Source organism: Amphiura filiformis, chromosome 8, assembly GCF_039555335.1.
Source record: "Amphiura filiformis chromosome 8, Afil_fr2py, whole genome shotgun sequence".
In the NCBI taxonomy this organism is placed as follows: Eukaryota; Metazoa; Echinodermata; class Ophiuroidea; order Amphilepidida; family Amphiuridae; genus Amphiura; species Amphiura filiformis.
In genome coordinates, this window is record NC_092635.1 from 27473213 (window position 1) to 27496982 (window position 23770).

The 23770-nt window shown below is 34.9% G+C and overlaps 1 protein-coding gene across 2 annotated transcripts in view; it reads right to left on the reverse strand.

Moving 5' to 3' along the window:
• Positions 1–18301, reverse strand: part of LOC140158891 (BDNF/NT-3 growth factors receptor-like) — a 115010-nt gene extending 96709 nt beyond the window's left edge. For both annotated transcript variants that reach the window (XM_072182158.1, XM_072182157.1), the window contains exon 1: positions 17251–18301. In XM_072182158.1, the coding sequence (XP_072038259.1) occupies positions 17251–17471 (221 nt within the window). In that variant the 5' untranslated portion in view covers positions 17472–18301. The remainder of the gene's footprint in view (positions 1–17250) is intronic.
• Between the last annotated feature and the right edge of the window lie 5469 nt (positions 18302–23770).

Sequence of the window (23770 nt, forward strand, 5' to 3'; positions counted from 1 at the left end):
TCAAGATTGGTCGGTGCCTTAAGAATGAGGGGGAAGACTTAATGCTAAATTTGGTATCAAATTCGAGTGAATTCCGTTGGAGGGTTGGTAATGTTGCTCAAGCGAGAGAGCATCAAGGGCAGAATGTTATCGTCTCGTGTATGATCTTCTCATCTACTTATAACATACAGCCTCGTGGTGGTATATAGATAGGGTTATATGCGTGCATTAAAATGCCGTTGCACCGGCATAGATTCCATAAAAGCATATTAGAATGGATTCATCTTTAAGCGGGAATGATTATACTCGTATATAGAGCTATAGAAGACAATCGAGGGTGTTGAAGCTGTCCAAATGCGTTAAGTGTTTGTTTAACCTGGTTCCAATTTAAATGTCAGTATTTCACTTTTTCTTTATGCATTCGAGTGTTTTTTGATCATATGCCCACATCGCATGCATATCTTGTAAAGCAGACGTTTTCTACAACATGAATTTTGTGATGTGGTTTCAAAAAAGATCTGAATGGTAAACATTGCGTCCAGGGATGAAACGCTTCGTGAATCTATAGATATAAACGCTTATAGAACGCGACAAAATACGCCATCTTTTTACCAACTTATTTAGATGTGCTTTTGAGATGCACTTTTACAAAACATGTAAAACAATCAAAACACAAACAATCCTTGAATAGATTACTTTATTCCATTATCCTATTAATAATGACACTTAATTGACTGGGCAGCATATGGGGATTTTTTCCAAAGCTATGGTCAACAGATGAAAGGATTCATGGTTCAAGGTATCATTTCACTGGTCAATGCTGGTCAAAACCCCTGACGCATTAATTACTGTACTTTTCAAAGTGCGCATTTTGAAATGGACATAATTAATGTGGCAAATATCTGATTTTGTCCGCAACTTGTGTTCTGGGACCACAATGCTAAAAACATAAAGGCCGCAAGCCTCGCAGGGCTGAGGCCAATGACTTCCATTGTGAAAACTTGTGACGCAGAATATTTAATGTAACATATCTACGTTATTTAATCTATTCCCATTCTATTTCCAGTAATGTTTCAGTTCTAACGAATGTTTGATGATGGCAAAATTGATAATATAAATAGAATATCTGGTCGAAATACTGGATATAGAATGGGAATAGATTAAATAACGTAGATATGTTGCATCCAACATCCACTAAAGAGTATGCAGGGTCCTTTATATCATTGTTGTCCTGGACCACAATAGCATTGTGGACCTGGACCACCAGTTACGGATGGAATCAGTTTTTTACGTCTTTCGTGTTTTAAAGAATTCGAATATTGCCCTAAAAATTATGAAATTTCTCTCGCCACATCATGTTTCAAAGTGCAAAATGAGCGGATAATAATAAATTATGGTCATGATTGTTCGAGTATGTGCGTCTGGATCTGGTGCACGTAACAACCAGGCTTCCGGGGCAAGGTACAATTATTAATGATGGTTTAAGTAATATTTTACTCCCGACCCTTTTTAAAATTACATAACAATAATAACATATATACGTCACATCCTTGTTCATTATTACATAATAATATTTCAATTAAAACAGTTTAAATCAAAAACACATTACATATATCATTGTTCTTAGAATAACGAAATGATATACTTCATACAGACGTTTTTGTTGAAAGATCTACGTATTTCCAGTTCATTAATTACAAAGAAGTGCAATTACGCGTGCATCGGCGATTGCCAATAACTTATACACGTACTGCATTCAATGACATTATCAACCCCTCAATTCATATACATAAGGGGACCTTAATCTGTAAATGCAATGTTTTGTCTTGTCTTTTCGGTTGAACTACTGTTCTATGTTAAATATTTAAACCATTTGGTATTACGAATGTGAATTGGGAAATACCGAACCTCATTTCTAAAGGTTAACTTTTTTGATCGTATGATAGATGTATAAGTGCAAGGATTTATACTACACAATTATACGTAAGATCAGTACTTTCAGCTTTAGAAGCACTTGTACTCCTACGCTACTCAGCTCAGCCTACGTCTAAAATAACATTCGTAGTCAGCACTGGCTTTCAAACTACTCCGACATCAATGGAGATAGATGCATTAAGTACCAACAGCCCCAGTATTTGATTTGTTTTGCGATTCTTGATTGTGTTGTAGGAAAATCACGTATCTGATATACTCGACCAGTTATGGAATGGTGCCTTTCTGCTATTCGTTTAAGGGATCTGGAATGAGCGTTTTGAGCGTTTCGACAGTATTTTTTGTGTGACATGAGAGCACATCAGACTTATCGAATTGCAGTTTGAATACGAAGAATGTCTTTCTGATATCAAATAATTTTCATTTTTTGAAATTCACGATATAATACAAATTTTATGACAAAGCCGACGATCAATTGAAATTTTTTTTGGTGTTTTGGGGAAAAAATCCATACCTTCAATACGTAAGGTCAAACTTTTCAATTGATCGTCGGCTTTTCATCCCACCTATAGTACCTACATATATCAGATTTATAAAGTTTACTTCGAGTACTGTTAAATATCAAAAATATAATTGTTTTAATCATTTGCCATCAAATGTGTATTACATTGCGAATTTCAACAAATCAAAATTATTTGATATCAGAAGGATATTCCTCGTATTCAGAATGCAATTCGATATGTCTGATGTGCTCTAATGTCCCACAATAAATACTGTCCAACGTTCATACCCCACCCCTTAAACCCATCGACTCAATAAACGATGGCACATTGGGCACACTATAATTATCAATATATAGATAGAGATGGCTCAACGATATCGTTTAAAACCAGTGACGATTGGAAAAAGAAACCAGATATGCTCTGGAACCCCAAAGGAGGAGTGAGATGTTTAAACAAATCATCTGTGCGTTCCGTACCAAACAAGCATTTATTAGCTAAGTGGCCCGATGCCGATACATAGCGTATAGTGAATGTGCGCCGCAGACGTGAAGGATTGCTTACTATTTCCGTCTTCAAGTCTTATTTTGCAGACGACAGAGGTTCATATACAGTTCACTATGCTTAATACTTCGAAAAGAACACGTCGATACCATTCTTCGAAAATAAATGCACATAATTAAGCAAACGGCATTTACTTAAATGTTTTGAAACAATCATAAATTATGCAACAAAATGCTCATGAATCTAGAGTTTGTTCTGTGACACCTGTTGGTCTTTCGGTGTCCTGGAGCATTTTGTGTAAAATAGAATTCTTAATGGTCAATGTTTATTCAAAATGATATGTAACGCACCCAGTTTAAGAAATATTACATTATTAAAATAATGAATATGCGAATCTGATTATTCTTATCCAATCCTCCGAAGTATAATATCTCTATCATTATAGACATGGAGGGAAGGTCATTTATATTTTAAGAAGTGCTCCAAATAGATGAACGAAAGCCTTGCTCAATTACAGTTAAAGTAACAAAATCTACAAATTCATTTGTAATATTCGGAGATACTTCATGTAAGTAGTATATTCGTTTCTTTCTTTGATTACTTTGTTTGCAAACCGCTTCAAGCTTAAAATACAATTTTATACAAGAAAATCACTGCTGCACACGCAATTCAAGCACAAGCAGACAAAAGTATATTTTGAAACTCCGAAAATTCAAGATCCTTAATCTCAAAACCGGTAAAACAAATGACTATATCGAGAACTGATATCAAGCTTTTTAGTATACTATTTTTGCTATATTTTGAACAAAATTAAAATCTAAATTAGAATATAAATTGTGGAATATCTTTAAAAAAATCACTGTACTTTTTTTCATGTACTCGTAAAGACGCACCGATAGGGTAATAGAATGTATTGTATGTTTTAAGCTTTTGAACTCTTAAAACGTCGAAGCAATTCCTGACATTTAAGATTGAATTTGCGCAGTGTATCATCATCATATTCGTGTTACAATTTCAGAATCAATTTACCGTCAGCTTTCATTTTGTGCCCTTAAGGATTACAGAAATTGTCATCAATTTTTCAAATGACAGAAAAATCATCGGGCGGAACTCAAAAGTATGCGCGGAACGGCAATGAATATCATTGCACCGAATCGACACTGTGATCGCCACTGTGTTTTCACGATGCAAAACATACAAAAAACGTATCAGCTCTGTCTCAAGAAGCACCGGACTTATTGTAGACATGTGTGCACTTTGATTCTTCTTTCTTTAATGTAAATTTCAAATATTTTGAATAAATATCCGCGATCCTAGCATTTTTTTAATTTGTGGAAAACAATCTCTCGTCCATATTCACCATCCACGTAAACGGTTAACGCGATTGGGCTATCCGTGAAATCCGACAGAAGGGCAACTGTCAATTGGATACATACAGGGTGACTAAAATGTGGATATCACTTACTTTAAGATTTGTTAGTAAACCACTTTCTACACCTGTTATCATGGTTATTATCATTTGATTCAAGGCTGTACGCGGTATTTTCCCGCCAAACACAAAACGTTTTACAGAATATACGTTTAAATATCGAATTATATACAGGGTATAAAACGTTTTGATAACAGTTAAGAAAACATTTTTTAACTTGATGCAAAAACATTTTAACACAAAATATTTTACACAAATGTTTACCAAAAATTACTTAAAACATATAAATTACTTGCAATAACATTCCACAGTTTTTTTTTTCATGTAAAATGCTTTAAATGTTTTCATGACCTTTATAACCCGACAGCTAAATGTAATTAAAACGTTTTGATCAAAACCAAAATGCGTTATAACATTTTAAAAAAATTTTGTGAATGTGTGTTAATCGGCGACATTTACAAATGACTCTGCAAGTACTTCTTATAGATTCTGCGATGGACCACTATTTGATTATCAAAAACCATGACGACCTATATTTCTTTTTACAAAATAGTAAAGAGACTTCTCACAATGCAGCTTCATTGACAATTTGGTGGCCAAAAATAAGTCTGATATTTATGTAGGTTACAGTCACGGCGTTAATTGCAAATATTCAGAGTAATATCATTTGCCTAAATCAATTTTAGACCAAGACGTGTGATGTTCATTGTATATTGATTTTATGTCCTATGTAAAATTATACCAAGTTAATTGCATTGGGTAATTAGTGCTTTATTAAATCACACACATTTTGGTGTATTGGAATAGTATATGGACAATAAAGTACTATTATAGGCATGCATATCATTCTTAGTGATTGCCCTTTTGATTGAATATAGCGATGACATACGGTATTGCATAATCTACATGTTTCAGACCATGTAAAAGCCTGTATAATACATGTAGGTCATATACCCAAAAATTACAACTTGGGGGTCTCAAAAATATCATTAATTTACAATGAGCAATTTCGCACAAACCCAAAAGCAGAGTCTCCAGGTTTCTTAAAACTTTTATATTATTTTGTCTAATCATTAATCATGAGAAACAACGAAACAATACGGACTTAATCATCATGATCATAAGAACCACATTCACATTGACGGACAGTTCTAAGAAGACAGGGACAGGTGTCTAGATCGATTCCATTCATCATATACCACCTATTTTTATCGTAATATCCTAAGAAATTCCCAATGGAGGCTTCATGGACGGGAGACTGTCATGAGACTTTCTTTCTTTCTTTTTTACTGGCGATAGCAAGTTAAGTGTAGTATTTAAAATATATACTAAACCAATACTGTGCAGCATTGGTTGTTTGTTACTAAACGATGGTGCTATCTACTGAAGATAGCAAAGTGAATTGTTTTCTTTCTTTCTTTCTTTCTTTCTTTCTTTCTTTCTTTCTTTCTTTCTTTCTTTCTTTCTTTCTTTCTTTCTTTCTTTCTTTCTTTCTTTCTTTCTTTCTTTCTTTCTTTCTTTCTTTTTCTTTCTTTCTTTCTTTCTTTCTTTCTTTCTTTCTTTCTTTCTTTCTTTCTTTCTTTCTTTCTTTCTTTCTTTCTTTCTTTCTTTCTTTCTTTCTTTCTTTCTTTCTTTCTTTATTTTTTACTGGCGATAGCAAGTTAAGTGTAGTAATATACTAAAGAAATACTATGCAGCATTGGTTGTTTGTTACTAAAAGCTGGTGCTATCTACTGAAGATAGCAAAGTGAATTGTTTATTATACATGCGCTACTGGAGATAGCAACTTCTCGTTCGGATAGAAATTCTGGCTTTCAAACATCAACACGGAAATATCTATACTCATTAATGGAGATCTCTCCTTCCTCCCCTCCCTTCCTACTTCCAATTCCATATACCTCCTCCTTTCTTTCTTTCTTTCTTTCTTTCTTTCTTTCTTTCTTTCTTTCTTTCTTTCTTTCTTTCTTTCTTTCTTTCTTTCTTTCTTTCTTTCTTTTTTACTGGCGATAGCAAGTTAAGTGTAGTAATATACTAAAGAAATACTATGCAGCATTGGTTGTTTGTTACTAAAAGCTGGTGCTATCTACTGAAGATAGCAAAGTGAATTGTTTATTATACATGCGCTACTGGAGATAGCAACTTCTCGTTCGGATAGAAATTCTGGCTTTCAAACATCAACACGGAAATATCTATACTCATTAATGGAGATCTCTCCTTCCTCCCTCCCTTCCTACTTCCAATTCCATATACCTCCTCCTTTCTTTCTTTCTTTCTTTCTTTCTTTCTTTCTTTCTTTTTCTTTCTTTCTTTCTTTCTTTCTTTCTTTCTTTCTTTCTTTCTTTCTTTCTTTCTTTCTTTCTTTCTTTCTTTTTCTTTCTTTCTTTCTTTCTTTCTTTCTTTCTTTCTTTCTTTCTTTCTTTCTTTCTTTCTTTCTTTCTTTCTTTCTTTCTTTCTTTCTTTCTTTCTTTTTTTACTGGCGATAGCAAGTTAAGTGTAGTAATATACTAAAGAAATACTATGCAGCATTGGTTGTTTGTTACTAAAAGCTGGTGCTATCTACTGAAGATAGCAAAGTGAATTGTTTATTATACATGCGCTACTGGAGATAGCAACTTCTCGTTCGGATAGAAATTCTGGCTTTCAAACATCAACACGGAAATATCTATACTCATTAATGGAGATCTCTCCTTCCTCCCCTCCCCTTCCTACTTCCAATTCCATATACCTCCTCCTTTCTTTCTTTCTTTCTGTCTTTCTTTCTTTTTTACTGGTGATAGCGAGTGTCTAAGTTAAAATATACTAAAGAACTACTGTGCAGCATTGGGTTTTTGTTACTAAAAGATAGTGCTATCTACTGAAGATAGCAAAGTGAATTGTTTATTATACAAGCGCTACTGGAGATAGCAATTTCTCGTTCGGATAAAAAAAATGGGGATTTCAAAAGGACTTCATTGAACAAAATATCAACAGTATCTTATTGATCATTTCTTATCATAAATACATGATGGAGACTTTAATATATCCTAGAAGAAAAAAAATCTACAATATCAGAATACATATAGATCTCTCTTACAGACATTCCTTTCTTTGTATTACCCTATATGTATACACACATATTGCGGTTCCCATTTTCAGGTCAAAGTAAATCAAATTGGGCTATTCTCGTTAAAATCCACACACCCTCTGTATGGAAGACATGATCTTAACCTCCCACATAGGGGGTGCAGATTTCAAATAGAGTCACACACTCAGGTAACCCCTTTTGAAATTCACACTCCCTGTGTGGAAGATTAAGGTTAAGTCTTTCATAGGGGGTGTGTATTTCAACAGGAATTGCCCATTGCTGCGTTACCATTTCAGACTTGCCTTTTCTAGTTCTAATACAAGTACAAGATGTCTGCAAACTAGGAGAGCGCAAGATTGGTCTAATTGTATTGATTTCAAGAATAGGTATTTTTACACATCGCGTGTACCTGTCATTTTATACACACACGGTGACAGTCATAAGGTTTCCACAATAATAATTTCATAGAATTTATTAGGAAGAAACATTATCTTTGTGTTTTTTACTAAGAAAAAATAAATAAAAGCACACCTAAAAACAAGTTTAAGTACAGAGGTCACATTTTTTGCTGCCTCTTTTGTTGTACTTTGGTATTTTCAATACGTGTACATCACCGTTTGTATAAATTGCAATATGTTTATATTATCTTGACAGTCAAAGTTAACATGTTTATTTTCTTTTAATTCACCAAAATCAATTCTGTACATTCGTACAGAACAAATCTGGAATCACAGGTTCCATTCCCAGGAGGAGAATCGACTTTCCCATTTTTCTTCTTTAAAATATTGTTTCCGCAAAAACGTATAGAATATATTGACATTTTTTTTTTTCAAATGGCTGGAAATTCAACATTATTTAATCTGTAATTTAAAAGCAGAAACAAAGAAACGATTAAAAGTCGATTCAGCATTAATTCATTTGTATTCATATGAGTGCACACAATTTTACGCCTTTGCTATTTGGTAATTTTATTTATGGAGTCATTTTCATGGAATAACAAATGCTGAAATGTCATTGACGGAATATGCTCTATTTTGGTTAGAAATATTGCATAATATGGGTTACGCGTTTCTCACGATGTGGGCAGGTGCGATGAATAGAATTTCATCAAATTAACCATGTTATTACCAGAACAATTTCAACACAAACCTACTTCAATTTTTGCCAACCTCGCTTTATTTTATTTTAATTTAATTTTCCCAATCGAACCTATATGCATGAGTAAAAATATTAACTCTGAAAAAAAGTGCAACTCGCCTCAAAGTCTATATATTTGCTATTCATGGTGGTGCATTTAATTGCATTTTACCCGGTTCTCTTCGTAAATGACGTTCTAATGTATGTTATCTATCACCTACGAAGAACATGAATGAATCAAGAAGGATTTATTTTTCCTTGAATTTAATCTGGCTTGTACAATATAATAAGTTGTAGCCATGTGGGTGTTTTTTGGATCATTCCTAATTCCCCCTGCGAGAGTACTCCGTTTTAAGTAAAGTATGTGTTTTTCCCCCCGAAACATTTTACTTCCGCTTTATAGGTAGATATACGCTCGTCTTATGGTGGATGTGTTTCGTAGTGCTCTCGCTATAATCTCGAGCCGATATAGAAACACATCATTTAACCGTAATACCGTGATCCTATCACCATAATATGAAATAAATCCAAGTTTGCAGACTTTATTGAACCTTTATTTCTCTCAAAGTTCACTGATCCATTTCAGTGTGGATTCATGTTTTTATAACGAAACCTTTAAAAAAAAGACGGTTGGTGACGTCTGACTCGTCATTGATGACTGTGTGATTTTATGATGTTCGTATTATGTTCTGCAATACAAAGATCACCGTTTCTAGACCAGTTTCATAAAGTAAATTCATATTTGCAACGGTAATAATATATGCTCCCGGAGCCGGAGGACCTTTTAGACAATCAAGTATTAGATTTTAAAAAATGCGCCCCCCCACACAAGGTTTCACGTCTCCTCTCGCTTCATTTAAGGATTCTGAAATAACTTTTTTGTACAAATGTTTTTGAAGCTTCTAGAAGTTAGCACCCCCAGTTAGCATTATTGCCAAAATATTTGTGTATGTCCATTAAGAATTCTAAAGCAGGTTTGTGCTAATATATCCCTCAAAACTATATCAGATAAAAAAGATTTTAGGGTCTCCTCCAAAAGTCACACAACTAACATGCCGGATGACGATTTCGCATAGGGGGCTCCTCCTTCTTTATTCCCAAAAAGCCCGGACGGGAAACTAGTTTCTTTTTTACTTGGCCTTAATCTAGTTTACCAGGCCAAGGTGCAATGTATATTATAGACCTGTCCAATCTGCGTAAATTACCTGTATATAGTACAGATTTAGATTCAATCCAGCTCATACCGCAGGCAAGAATATAAGGCACTCATCGAATAGCACAACCATACATCGAACAAAATAAAGGTAACAATTTTTTCTATGTCAAGACCACATCACAAGTAAGTTCATAGACACTATGGACCACAATGGCTTCATCCTAATGCCATAGTTCAATAACCTCAATTAAACAATCATAGTGCAAAATTTGACTTCAAGTTGCAGAGTATGAGTTTTAATACAAAATTTTCAAAGGTCATTCAATGAATGTACCAATGTATTGGGGTTAAAGAACTGTGGCCCTGATAGATGAGCATGTTGTGGATCCTAGTGAGACATAGCCTATGTATGCGTAAGCACGATCAGCTCTCTGTCTTGAGCCTAGAGAATTTGAAGGATCATCTTTAATTGGAGACTAACCAAATTGCACACAAATGACACAAAATGCTTTTGTCCTAAATAAACAAAACCTGTAAAAACGAACCACGGAGGCAAGCATTGGCATGTTTGTACGTATGACGTAAATGCCTTTTCTATTTTAAATTCCAAAATGGTATCCATGGTAACGAATGTAAATTTAAAATTTGAACAAATCTGAATTTTTTGTTTCCCGCGTATTCCAGATACCGCGGAGAGAGGGTATATGGTATAGTGCATTATTATAACGCCCGGGCATCACGATAGCATAGATGGAAGGAAGGTTTGATCGATCGCTTGGCCTAGATGGTGCAATCATTTTCTCCTGTCATCATACTCTCTGCAACCTCTGCATATTATATAACTGTATAGCCCCGCACTCTTATTTCGCAGAAAAAAGGGTGTCATCAAATCATTAACCTGATGCTGCTCCATGCCATGACATATTAAAGTCCATCATGCATGAGGGCAAGAAAGACGCTCTTTTCATTATAGCTGATTTTTCTTTCAAAGAGAAGTGTCTTGGTAATTATTAATTGTATTAATTGCCTTTACTTTAAACATAGGTTACGTAAGAGCAAATAAATTAAGACGATGAGAAGATGACGGTATTCCATCCATCAATTTTAGCGATGACAATTGAGTGAAATTTGTCTCGTCTGGAGCTGGTGATACAGCATTGGGATAGTGAGTTGTGTTTGGGCGAGTTGAGTTGTTGGGCGAGTTATGGAGTGAGTTGTGGTTGTAGCAGTTGCCAATAAACATTGTTACATTGATATAAATATTGTATCTAGGAGTGAAATGTGATATTGTAGTCACAGATTCCTTTCCAGGGTCCGTGTTGACGTGAACCTTTCAAACTTTTCTGCAAATTTTGTGCAACTCGTCCTATATTCGCCCCATGTACAATTCGACTATAGGCCTACACTCGGCATTTATGCACGTCATTGTCACCAAACGATGTTTATTTAAGTTTGATTTAAAAGATTGATAAAATTCAATTTTCTGATGCGACATTTTCTGTACTCTATTCATTTGGCAGTATCATTTACAACTATTTGATCTTGCAACACATGTCTTGTAAAATGTCTTGATTCTAAATAACGCATGTTTCATTCGCTACCAAATATATTTTTTCGTTTAAGTATGCGATGTCGATGAAGTCAAAGTAATAATAAACCGGCCCTAAATCTTACTTTGTTATTATGCAGGTATGGTCTATTGGATATACCTTGCTGTCTTTTGGTCTAGATATTACAGAAACATATTCCAATCACGTATTTATTAATGTCATAAGTCCAATATAGAGAGGGATGAGCTCGGAGTTCTTGACGCGCGTCCTGTTTGAAGTGATCCTCTCTGTATAAAGTATTGCGTCTAAACTTTCAAGGAAAATGGACAGGTATAAATATATTTTAAAGATACAAATAGACTGATAAATAATTTATTATTCCCTTCTTAAAATGAAGTATGCATTTAGGATTGTCTCTAGCGTACTGATTTGTGCAAACACTTGGTTTAGTTGAGACCACTATCATAGAAGTTGTGGTTACATGCATGCTAAAGGGACCTAATTGACGTAAGTACGGGATCATGTTTAAAGAGTGTTATTGGATATTTTTTGTAATATTAATGTAATTTTTGATTTATTAAAGGGCTGCGCGGCCAGTGCAAGAGGCGTGTATAAAACAGAAAACTTTAAAAAAGCAACCTTTCTTAAATTTACCTAACATATTTACCTTACCTATTTGAGCCACAAATTAAGGTATTTTCTGCTATTTGACGGGCCAATGCGCGCGAAGCAAGCAAATTATTTAGCAATTGTACCCTATTCGGGTCCAAAACATAGTGTTTTCCGTGCTAATATCGTGCTTCTATTGTGATTTTACCCAAATTTAGGGGGATGTGCCCCCCGCTTCCGCCGCCTATGGTGATTAAATATAACTAATCTCTCAGTAGATTTTAAACAGCACCCATTCCGGGACCCATTTATAGGTACATTGTAACCCCATTTGAAATTTACACTCCCTATGTGAAAGATTAACGTCATGTTTTCCATGGGGTGTATGGATTTCAACTGGAATCGCCCAATGTAAACACAAACAATAGAAAACTTTCCATAAATTGACACACTTCCGAAAACTACTAAGCAAAGTTTTCCAGGGACACGATTACGTAATCATTTAATACGTTGTCCTTACGAGGTCACGAATCGTCTATATCTCGTCAAGTTTCCAAAACAAATCACAGCACTCCTTCACTATGCACAGATAAATCTCAGTCGCTACTTTTACATTTAGTCGGGCATTTAGTAGTCGATATTTCTATTCTAATTCGATTTCAGACAAATTTACGTCTGGTAAATAGGTTGAGGATTTGAAACAAACTGTATCATTACTATCATATTACAAAATAGCAAGCTATTTAAGTTATAGGCCTAATGGTGGGAACTTGGATTTATTCATAAAAGTTGCTGTTATTACATGAATGTTTTAGCTGTGGAGAATCAAATATTGCGACGTGTCAGTATAATAAATAGAGCGATATAATTCTTGTAAATAGTAGAATTCCCAGACAATTTTCCGAATATATTGAAAAGAACAATAATGATAATATGATCAGATCACCTTGAATGTTTAATCACAAATCGCCACAGGTTTTTTGGCGGGATAAATCAATGTATACATTTTAACTCTGCTTTTCCCTTTTCAGGAACGTATACATTATAGTGAGGGTGTTGAAGGCTAAATGGTAAATGACCGAGGCTGGGTGAGATGATTACCCATACATGATGAATAGAAGACAAGGGACCGAGCCGAAATCAAGGAGAAATTGAGCAAACGAGTCGCGATAACCAAGGACTTCCCTTTAGTCAAAATTATATAAAACCTGTTTAATTTACACAATACAGTGACATTATAATGTGTTTCATTGCTCGTTTGCTGGCTCGTCCCACCTTTTTTGTTTGTCATAGTATAAGAATTGGTGTGGAAGCCAAATATATTCATTCGGATAAACTTTGAATATGCCAACGAAAGTCAGAAGTTTGACAACACTATGTTTTATTCATATTTAAATAAATCGGATAGCGACATTTGCACAACATTTGCGATATTATACAAATTTCAATGGCAATTTATAACAAATTTATATTTGTGACATAAACTTTATAAATCTAATGAAATGTTATTAAAGTGTATGTAGCTGGGAGAAAAAAGCAGATAATCATTTGAAAATTTTGCATTTCGTAGTGAAGATATATACATTTTTTTCGCCAAAAGACCTAAATTCCATAAGTCCTAATCTAATGCATAATCATGTACCCAATCTTTAAAGCTCTTTAAATGTACAAACATGACAAAAAGGAATTACAATGTGAATTGCTACCAGACAAATGAAGGTAAACTATTTTGTCCATGCTGATCACCAGTACCAATAGGCATAAAGTATCCGATGAAAGATTTTACATATAATTTGCCAATATTTCTAAGCTTGACACTCTATTTCTAGCATGATACCATCTCAATCACATGGCATGGTTCCTTGACCCTGCATAGTCCAATATTTTAATATTGGACTATGCAGGGTCAAGGAACCATTAAAATACACAGAATAACCTTCAGAAGGTTGGGAATCAAACTCATGCTCTAAACATGAAGTCCATGTTGTAACATTTCACTATTTTGTTGGACGATGCAATAAGACGTGAGGCTAAAACTAATCATAAAACTGAAATGGACATTTATGTTATCTGTTCATGATAGCCACCTCATCATACAAGCGCATCGGCCACTGAATTCTATATTGTTTAACACTATATATAGCTTAATAGTTCAGTATAAAATTTCTCCGTCCCGGGTCTCCGAATTATACATTATATAGCTAAATAAAAAAATTTAATTCTTTTAAAAATGCATTCACGTATAGTTTTGACTTGATAGTCATGATGGTCGTCCCGTAGTGAGTTTCAGAGAAGTTGAAGACGGGTATCCTCGTCATGATGCCTCTGGCATATAGTTGTGCTTGAGAGTAAATCAAATAGCGATATATCCTCCAAATCACGTCCACATTATCATGATATTTTGTCGCTACTGCTTACCATGAATAAGTGTTTTAGTGTGATCATCTTCGCCATTATCATCAAAAGGAGTATCTCACCTCAATTTTGACATGTTTACAAATTATTCGTGTAAAAGATTCATTGATTCAACCGATTTATTCATCAGCGGAAACCACAAAATTTATGATATAAATTGAATTATGCATATACAATCCTGTAAGAAATGCAGACAGAATTGACTTGTATTTCTATCGTCTTTACATCGATGAATAATAACAAATTGACTTAAGAATGAAAGAATGTCAGGGACTTGTTTACATTATATGGGATAAAAACAACATCAACATGATCAAAATCACGTGGATGAAACTTTTTTCACTGAATATATGAGTATCATTCATGCAGTGCACATACATCATTGAAAATAGTATACATCATGAATTGCGGTCTATCTTCAATTTAACTTGATATTATTTTAAAGGAGTATTTTGTGATTATAGCATCCTCTTTTTATGATGTATTTGAGTAGATATCTACGACAAAAGTTTATTCCCCAAATTTCAGTTGATTCCGATTTTACGTTTGTAAGTGATATCTATGATTATGTATTACATAATTTGCTTCATATGCCATTGTGCTGTAATGTAAATACAAACGATAACAAATAATAACGACATGTTTGCTATTTGAATCTGCAAGAATTTTTTTTGCACACAAACATTACGAAGTCAGAGATTTTCTGGTGGTATAAAGATCTCAACTTTGTTTGGGAGAAAAGTGGGGATGAGGCTATGGATCCCAATATGCCCCTTTAAATACCATGTTACTGAGTATATATCGTTAATAAAAAAAGCCGCTCTGGCACAAAAACGTCATACAATCTAAATGTAGAAGTACCTTAGTGGCGTTTCTACAAATATTGCTTTTCTTTTATTCCCATATTGTATTTTATAGGTTAATTCTCGTCACGCATTCTCTACGGCATTTGAATCGTAACAGGAAGAGTAGCGTTTATGGATTACTTTGTAAATATACAATACTAGATTGCGGCTTTGGCCTTTTTTCATGTCAACATCGCAACTTCCTTTTTCTCCTTATTAAAGTATCACCAGGTACGTAAAATGCCCCAATCAAAGTGTTTTGTACATAAAGTAGCTTAAAGTTATCATTGACATATATATTACATGCATGTAACACTGATGGTAAGCAATCTGACGATGTTCGAACTTTTAAGGGAGCAGCACAACTATCTCTCTTAAAATGACCGATTAAAATATTTCAATCTTTTAATAGATTGAAAAATAGATTGAAATGGATTTTAGAAGTGACTATTTCTCTTTTTGTAGACTTATATCATCATACTGCCAAACAGCATGCGTATGTGACTTCAAACTTTTTAAGAGTGAATATTTTCAATTTTTTTTCCAATTGGAAAGGATTTGTCCCTAACTTCAGTCGATGAAATGATGAAAAGCAATGAAAATCAAATCTTTTAGTCTGACTGTTCAATCAGAAAAGATTTCTCCCAAACTTCAATCCCTAAAAGATTGAGAATCACTCCTCTTGATTGATTAAAAGATTGAATATGCTTTACTACTACTAAACGTCTATAGAAAACGCTTCAATCAAAGTGGCATTTATCCGACCTGTTGCCTATACAGGGTATCCCAGAAAGAACTGTATCGTCGGAAACTGAATTGTTTGGGTATTTTTAACGCCACAACTAAATATAACTAAATATAACTATTCTGGTGTGGTTGAGGAATGAATCAGCTATGATATTGCATACTTTTTGAATTTTGACAATTGACCACACCGTTCGTGAAATATATTTAAAGAACTCCTTCATTTTCAAACCTTTCCACGGATTCAAAATTCAAATAGGCCTATCAACGGATGATCTGTATTCGGACTGCGCATTCATATTTCTGAACATCTTCATCAGGCTGCAGAAAGATTAATTTTTGGCTCAAAACATGGGTTTAGCAGCTGTCATACAATGTTGAAGTACTTTTTAGTATTAGAATATAGATTTCATATATGTCCTGTCATCGGAACTTCTCAATTGAATAGCCTAGAATGAAAATCTGTGGAGGTGTTTACGTGGTACATTTATGTCAGTGAAAACTTTTGAGGATACGACTGACTATAGTAATAATACACACGTCATAACGTTGACAAATACTAATCATAGACCAATGAAATTCTATATGCTTTTTACACATTAGGTAGCTTTAGGTTGTGTGCATGCTATAGTTACTGAAACTTACGTTTGTCAACTTTATAGCATGAAGTACATGGTGTATACAAATTTGTTTTTATAGAAGTCAAATATACATTCTAGGCCACTGAAACTGTGTCATACAATAACTTTAAGAATCCAATACTGCATACAAATCAAAACCCATTTTTAACATAATCTACATCGGTTTACAGAATTTAACAATTCTACAAGTGTTCAAATCCACTACTGCTAATGTTTTGTTTCTGCGTTTCATGCATGGTATAAAATAAAAATGAAATAATGTCATAGAAATTTGAGGAAGATTTAGAGAATTACCCATACCAATATAAATTGCGGTTATATCTATAAGATATTTAAGGTTCATGATGATTAGGTAAGGAATATTAGTTGAACTGGGGTCAGCGTGTTTGGTTCTTAAGAAGTTTAGCCTAATATCATAGGATTGACCAATCTTTTGGGGGAGTGACATCACTTACAAAACGAAAAAAAAAATTGTTCAGAACTGCACAAGACCAGCTTGGCCGTCTTTCTTTTATTTCAAGTACTTCTCATGTACTTCTCATGTGCTTCTCATGTAAGCTTACACCACTGTCTTTCAAACAAGACAATGTAGTAAAACTACCAAATTAAAAGTGGGCATATAAAAAAGCATTAAAATAATTGTCCCTTTTCAGGACCCGAAGATTCAGATGAGATTTTGGCACACATTCACACCCGATACCATGTACCACCATTGTGGCTTCCCCATATAATATGATATACTTACAAATCATTGATGGCATCGGCTCCCCATGATCCAACGTCCTCATCAAAGATAGGCAACACAGTGTACGAATTGGGTTGTTCACATTTCATCTCGGTACTATTATTTATACACACACATCGGTCCATACAAGGTGGTATATTACTTGAACCAGTGATAGCAATAATTTCTTCTGTCCAAAACACCAGCAATATTAAAAAGTGCATCTTGTGTCGATCATACATCTTGAAATGGTGCAGCTGATATTTTGTAGTTCCGTCAATTTTGTTTTCCCCTTTAGGGAAGTATATAGCAAAATATGATGTTACAAGTTCTTATGAGGTAAGCCACTGCATACTTTTATTAAGAATGTAATGTAACTTTTCGAATCATCTCACGTAACAAAATACTATATGTATATCGCGTGTTATAGATGCAGGTCGCACTTTTTCTTATAATGCTGAGTGAGTGTATATCCAAATCAATATGGTAAACAATGTATCCTCCAAAATTGTGTCTGGTAAAATGTTTCAAACAATATTCCACAACGTTCTTCTCAAAGCTTCATGATTTCACAGAGAAAAAGCGGATGGTGTTGTTTCTCTCGTAGACGAAATGCCTTACAAGGTTGCTATTATAATACTCGGTTCCCTTCGTCGTACATGTATAACAACAGAAATTGTTCCGACCTTGATTGAAACACCTCAAAACACGCACACACTAAAAACACAAACCAATGTACCCCTCAGTCAGTCAACCTTGGTTGCCAAAATGTTACTGAACTAATTTACGCAGAGCGAGTCAGTGTTGTTGCTTCGGATATGCGGATGTTCATCAGTCCCTCTTGAGTTGTCGCTTCTTAAATTGGCTCGCGCTTTATCAAATCCTGGAGTTTTGCCAAATCTTACTTTTTCAGTATGAAAGAGGCAACTTGCTATAAAATATTTAGAAGCAAAGTGCGTCTAAACCATCAGTAAATACAATACTATGCACTGATGCTGCCAGATCAAATCATACAATGAGCATGTTTTCTCATACTAAATACTGGCTCCCTATAATAGCTCCGTGAATTGGCGGTATCGTATCTGGTGAATGTTGAAAGTTGAGTGATGAATATAACACACTGTCTTCCTTAATTTAAACCGGCTAGTGATGAGAGAGTATAAAGAGCTCCCTCTATAGCAAGGTGGATGCGGATGAGGATGAGACTGATGAGGATGCACACTCCATCTCGTGAGGTGTTCTGTTTCATCAATTCAGCCAAGTGACTGCTCGTTGCATGGTCAATTTGGTGATCGTCGCTTTACTGAACTGAACACACCACCCATTTAATACACTATTGGAGTGTTTGTTATGGAGTGCAGTGATTGATGGCTTGAGGGGCTAGCCCTGAAAGTTGATTCACGTGGTATACAATATTTAAATTAGTCTAATTAATATTTAAATTAGATTGGACAATTATGTAATTTTGGTATATTTTGCAGTGTATGGGAAAGCGACTATTGTATAGTATTTAATGAAATAGTTAATACTTTAAAGTGTTCCTCTCTCTCTCCCTCTTCACGGTCTTTCTCCTCAGCAAACATAAACAGGACCAGCCCATTTTGACAAAAAGCTTGGAAAACAGCGTGTAAATCAGGAATACAAAAAAGCCTGAATTTAGGCAAAAGCCTGAAAACTTATATTTCTGATAAACATGCTTTTGAAACGTAAACGCGTTTTGGTTTTGGTAAAAACGTTTTAAATAACATTTAAATGTCGGATTATATAAATGTAATGAAACAATAATTTAAAATGTTTTATATGAAATAATAATATAGGCCTACCACAACATTTTAAAAATGTTGTCAAAATCCTTTTTTTAAATATTTTGTTGGCAAACATTTTTGGAAAATACGGTCAATATTTAACAACATTATATGTCAGAATATCATACCACAAGTTCTCAAAAATGTTTTCAGAACGTTAATAAAACGTTTTATACCATTTGTATAACCCAACATTTAAACGTTTAATGTAAAACGTTTGTTGGGTCTCTCTCTTGCTCTATATCTATGTCTCTTTAATTTCCTCTCCCCTCTCTCTGTCCTTCTCTTTCCCCCCTCTCCATTCTACGTTTTTTAGATATCATGATACTAACATGATAAAAATTGATAAGAAAAATAAATGTGCCGCTGATCATGAACGTTTAATTTCAAACTTCATAACTCCGATAGCAGCTGCGGCAAAAAGAAGTGTCTGAGAGCGTTAAAACGAGATGCAAGTACAAAAACTTTTTAAAGCAAACACTAACTGATTATTCTGTAATAATCAAACAACTACATAATCCGTGCATAAAAACTCATAATCTGGAATTAATCTGTTGAATTGTGGTTCATTGCTAACATCCGTAATACAAACGCGTGTGTGTGTTATGAGTCCATTGACAAAGCACTAGGCATTAAATGACGCGTGTGTCAAACGCGTGCCCAAAAAGGAAGAAGTAGTGCCTGCAGGCATGTACGGGCATCCACTGCAGTATAATATGAGATTTTATCAAACCAAATAATAACTTGATGACTGATATGAAAGTTCATATACGAACCAAAATTATTTCTCCGTTGTATATAGCGCAATAGCGCTAGGCAATAACATTAACCTTTTCCTCGCTCGCTCACTCTTAAGGGTGCTAAATCCAAAAGATAGCCTGAAATCTAGGCTATGCCAAAAATTTACACATAGAAATTTTGACGATAGTATTAAACATACTGAAGAAAATATAATCATTATGTTTCAATGTGTGCACATGTGTCTGGTATTGGCTCTGATTAGTCAGTTGCTGACCCTCCTTTTAAATAAAACCAAGAAATTGACTGCATTTTCATTCAATGTCGAACTTGATGAAATCGTGAAGATGAAACCTATATGCGGTCGGACGCAGAGCAATAAAGCCAGCCATCGTGGCTGTGGTAAAATTAAGAATTAATGAGACATATTTCCGATAATAATCCATATCAATCAATCAACTATTCAATCAAAAACTATAACCATGATAACCTGCCGAGCGTGATTGTTAATTAAAAACAATCATCGGCCAATAATCAGCGTGAAATTAATAAAATCAATCAATCAGTAAAAGCTAGTAAAACAATGTTTAACGATCGATTGATCAATTACTCATTTGACCACAGATCGCCAAGTTTCATCGAATATAATTATAAACCTTCTTTAAAGTTTGTCAGCAAAGTTCTCAAGTTTTTGTGAAAAAATCAGTGCGCTATCTTCAGTAGATAGCATGTACACAGTGCTATCTTCAGTAGATAGCATGTACACAGTGCTATCTTCAGTAGATAGCATGTACACAGTGCTTTCTTCAGTAGATAGCATGTACACAGTGCTATCTTCAGTAGATAGCATGTACGCAGTGCTATCTTCAGTAGATAGCATGTACACAGTGCTATCTTTAGTAGATAGCATGTACGCAGTGCTATCTTCAGTAGATAGCATGTACACAGTGCTATCTTCAGTAGATAGCATGTACACAGTGCTATCTTCAGTAGATAACATGTACACAGTGCTATCTTCAGTAGATAGCATGTACGCAGTGCTATCTTCAGTAGATAGCATGCACACAGTGCTATCTTCAGTAGATAGCATGCACACAGTGCTATCTTCAGTAGATAGCATGTACACAGTGCTATCTTCAGTAGATAGCATGTACGCAGTGCTATCTTCAGTAGATAGCATGTACGCAGTGCTATCTTCAGTAGATAGCATGTACGCAGTGCTATCTTCAATAGATAGCATGTACACAGTGCTATCTTCAGTAGATAGCATGTACACAGTGCTATCTTCAGTAGATAGCATGTACGCAGTGCTATCTTCAGTAGATAGCATGTACGCAGTGCTATCTTCAGTAGATAGCATGTACACAGTGCTATCTTCAGTAGATGGCATGTACACAGTGCTATCTTCAGTAGATAGCATGTACACAGTGCTATCTTCAGTAGATAGCATGTACACAGTGCTATCTTCAGTAGATAGCATGTACACAGTGCTATCTTCAGTAGATAGCATGTACACAGTGCTATCTTCAGTAGATAGCATGTACGCAGTGCTATCTTCAGTAGATAGCATGTACGCAGTGCTATCTTCAGTAGATGGCATGTACACAGTGCTATCTTCAGTAGATAGCATGTACACAGTGCTATCTTCAGTAGATAGCATGTACACAGTGCTATCTTCAGTAGACACACAGTATATAGCATGTACACAGTGCTATCTTCAGTAAATAGCATGTACACAGTGATATCTTCAGTAGATAGCATGTACACAGTGCTATCTTCAGTAGATAGCATGTACACAGTAATAACCATGTCCTCAACTGAACGGGCTTTTAAAAAATGTCACAATTATAGTTTAATAAATGCGTATATCACTTCTTGAAAGTGAAATTGTACAAAATAATGCACGCGTACTGAGATGTTGATGCGTCTATTGCACGAGCCCCAAATGGGGGGGGGGGGGCGGACGATGTGCATTAAACGCATCAACATCTCAGTCAGCACAAGTTGTTCGCTGATCGCTCACCCCTTGATAGCGAGTAGTCTTTGACAAAGACTAAGTACAAGTGCATTATTTTGTACAATTTCGCGAGCAACAAGTGATACGCACTTATAATTAACCTATAACGTACACGAGAAAAAATTCCATGATTTTTGCTATTTTTATCACCAAAAAGCAAATATAAATGCATCAACTCACAAAAAAAATGAACGCGTCCGAAAGCACTGCGCGTATATATACACTTAAGGGGGAGCTAACAGACAGAGGGATAGGGTCGCTGAAAAGATCAGATGTGGAAAAGCTATCAATTGTGCACAAATTAATACAAGTCGCGATTTAGAGTATATGTACGATGGCGATACGGACTACGGAGAAGTCTAGGGGCACCCCGGCTGGCTACGCCACTGGTCCTACACTTTTAAAACTGGGGGGGGGGGGATGGCAAAAGGCACCATCAAGTATTTTTAATTGCAGTGATGAGGATGTACAAATTGCACCTTTCCTACAAGGAATGAACTGTTTCCTTCAACATGTTAAGGCAGTGTATGTATGGCTCAAGAAATTATGAGTATATAAAATATATCATCTTAAGTGGCAGATTGCCAGTACACATTTCTGGAGGGATTCTAACTGTAATCATCCTTTCCGCTTTTGCACACGTCAAACAGGAAATAGGATGACAAGCAAAAATGAAAATTGTGGTGAAACTTAGGACTGATGGTGAAACTTATATAACTAAATACAGACCAGCAAAAGAATTAAGGTACCAGTTATGTTTATCCCTTCATATCCTAGACAAAGACAAACTTGTCAACATAAGCAACCAATGACTGTACGCTTTAGCTCTAATTGAAGACATTATTTATTGAAATCAGTTGAGAATTAAAGAAACGGTGATCGAAAACCCAAGAAAGGAACGAAATTTAAATCCGGGCTAAAAGATGCAGCTATTGGCTGCTGGGAAATCTTTAAAAGATTTTAAAACAGTTAATTAATAATTCTTACTGAAGTTGCTTAAAACATGAATGATGTAAAAAGTGACACCCCCATTCACTTCTAATTATTGTTTTAAAGTTCAATGTGCTGTTTTGACTATAGGGATTAGACGATTTGAAGATGAATACTAAAATTCAGGCAAATATGATATATTACTTTTTGTTCGTGACTGTTCGGGGGCATGGGATTTTTGTGTTAGGCGGGTTTTTTTCCGCTGCCGAAGGCGATGACTTTTTTGCGCCACCGAAGGCGGCGATTTTTTCCCCAATTTATATGTATATATCTTAACTAAACAAAGTTGAGTGGGGGATATTTTTTTCGTCTCAATAGTGGGCGATAGTTTTTTCTTCAAAAACTCCCATACTCCTTCCCTGAAAATCAAATGGTGCGCCCTTCAATCTTCTCTATTCAGACAAAATATTTACATTTTTAATGCCAGTTACACACAATGCATCTGAAATCTGCAACGCGTCGCTCTTTCTCCTAATCCTCTGGGATTTTTGGGAAGACAGGAAAATGTTTATTGTTCGTTTAACTTCGTTATGTAAAACCAAAAATAGGTTATGTAAACCTTTCTTCAGGTGTTTGTTCTACTTCAAGAATTAGCGTTAGTACATACTTGGTCCCAGAGAGGTAGTTTTATTTCTGCATGTTTCATTTCCTGACGTTTGACGCAGATAATTGTGCAAATAACGTCGTTCATCAAAGCAGTTTAATAACTGTATGTATCTAATAATAATGCTTGCCATCTAAAGTAGGATATGTTCAAATGTAATTTGACAAAGTTCGACAAAGGGACATACAGTTTTTAAAAATCTGTGCGTACAGTTAACTAATCTGTGCGCAATTTACTAATCCGTGCTAAAGTAAACTGTGGTTTACTAATCTGCGCGAACAGTCTATTAACATGTGCTCAAAGTTTACTCATCTGTGTGAACAGTTTTATAATATGTGCGTACCGTTTACTAATCCGTTGGCACAATTTACTGATTTGTAAGCAGTT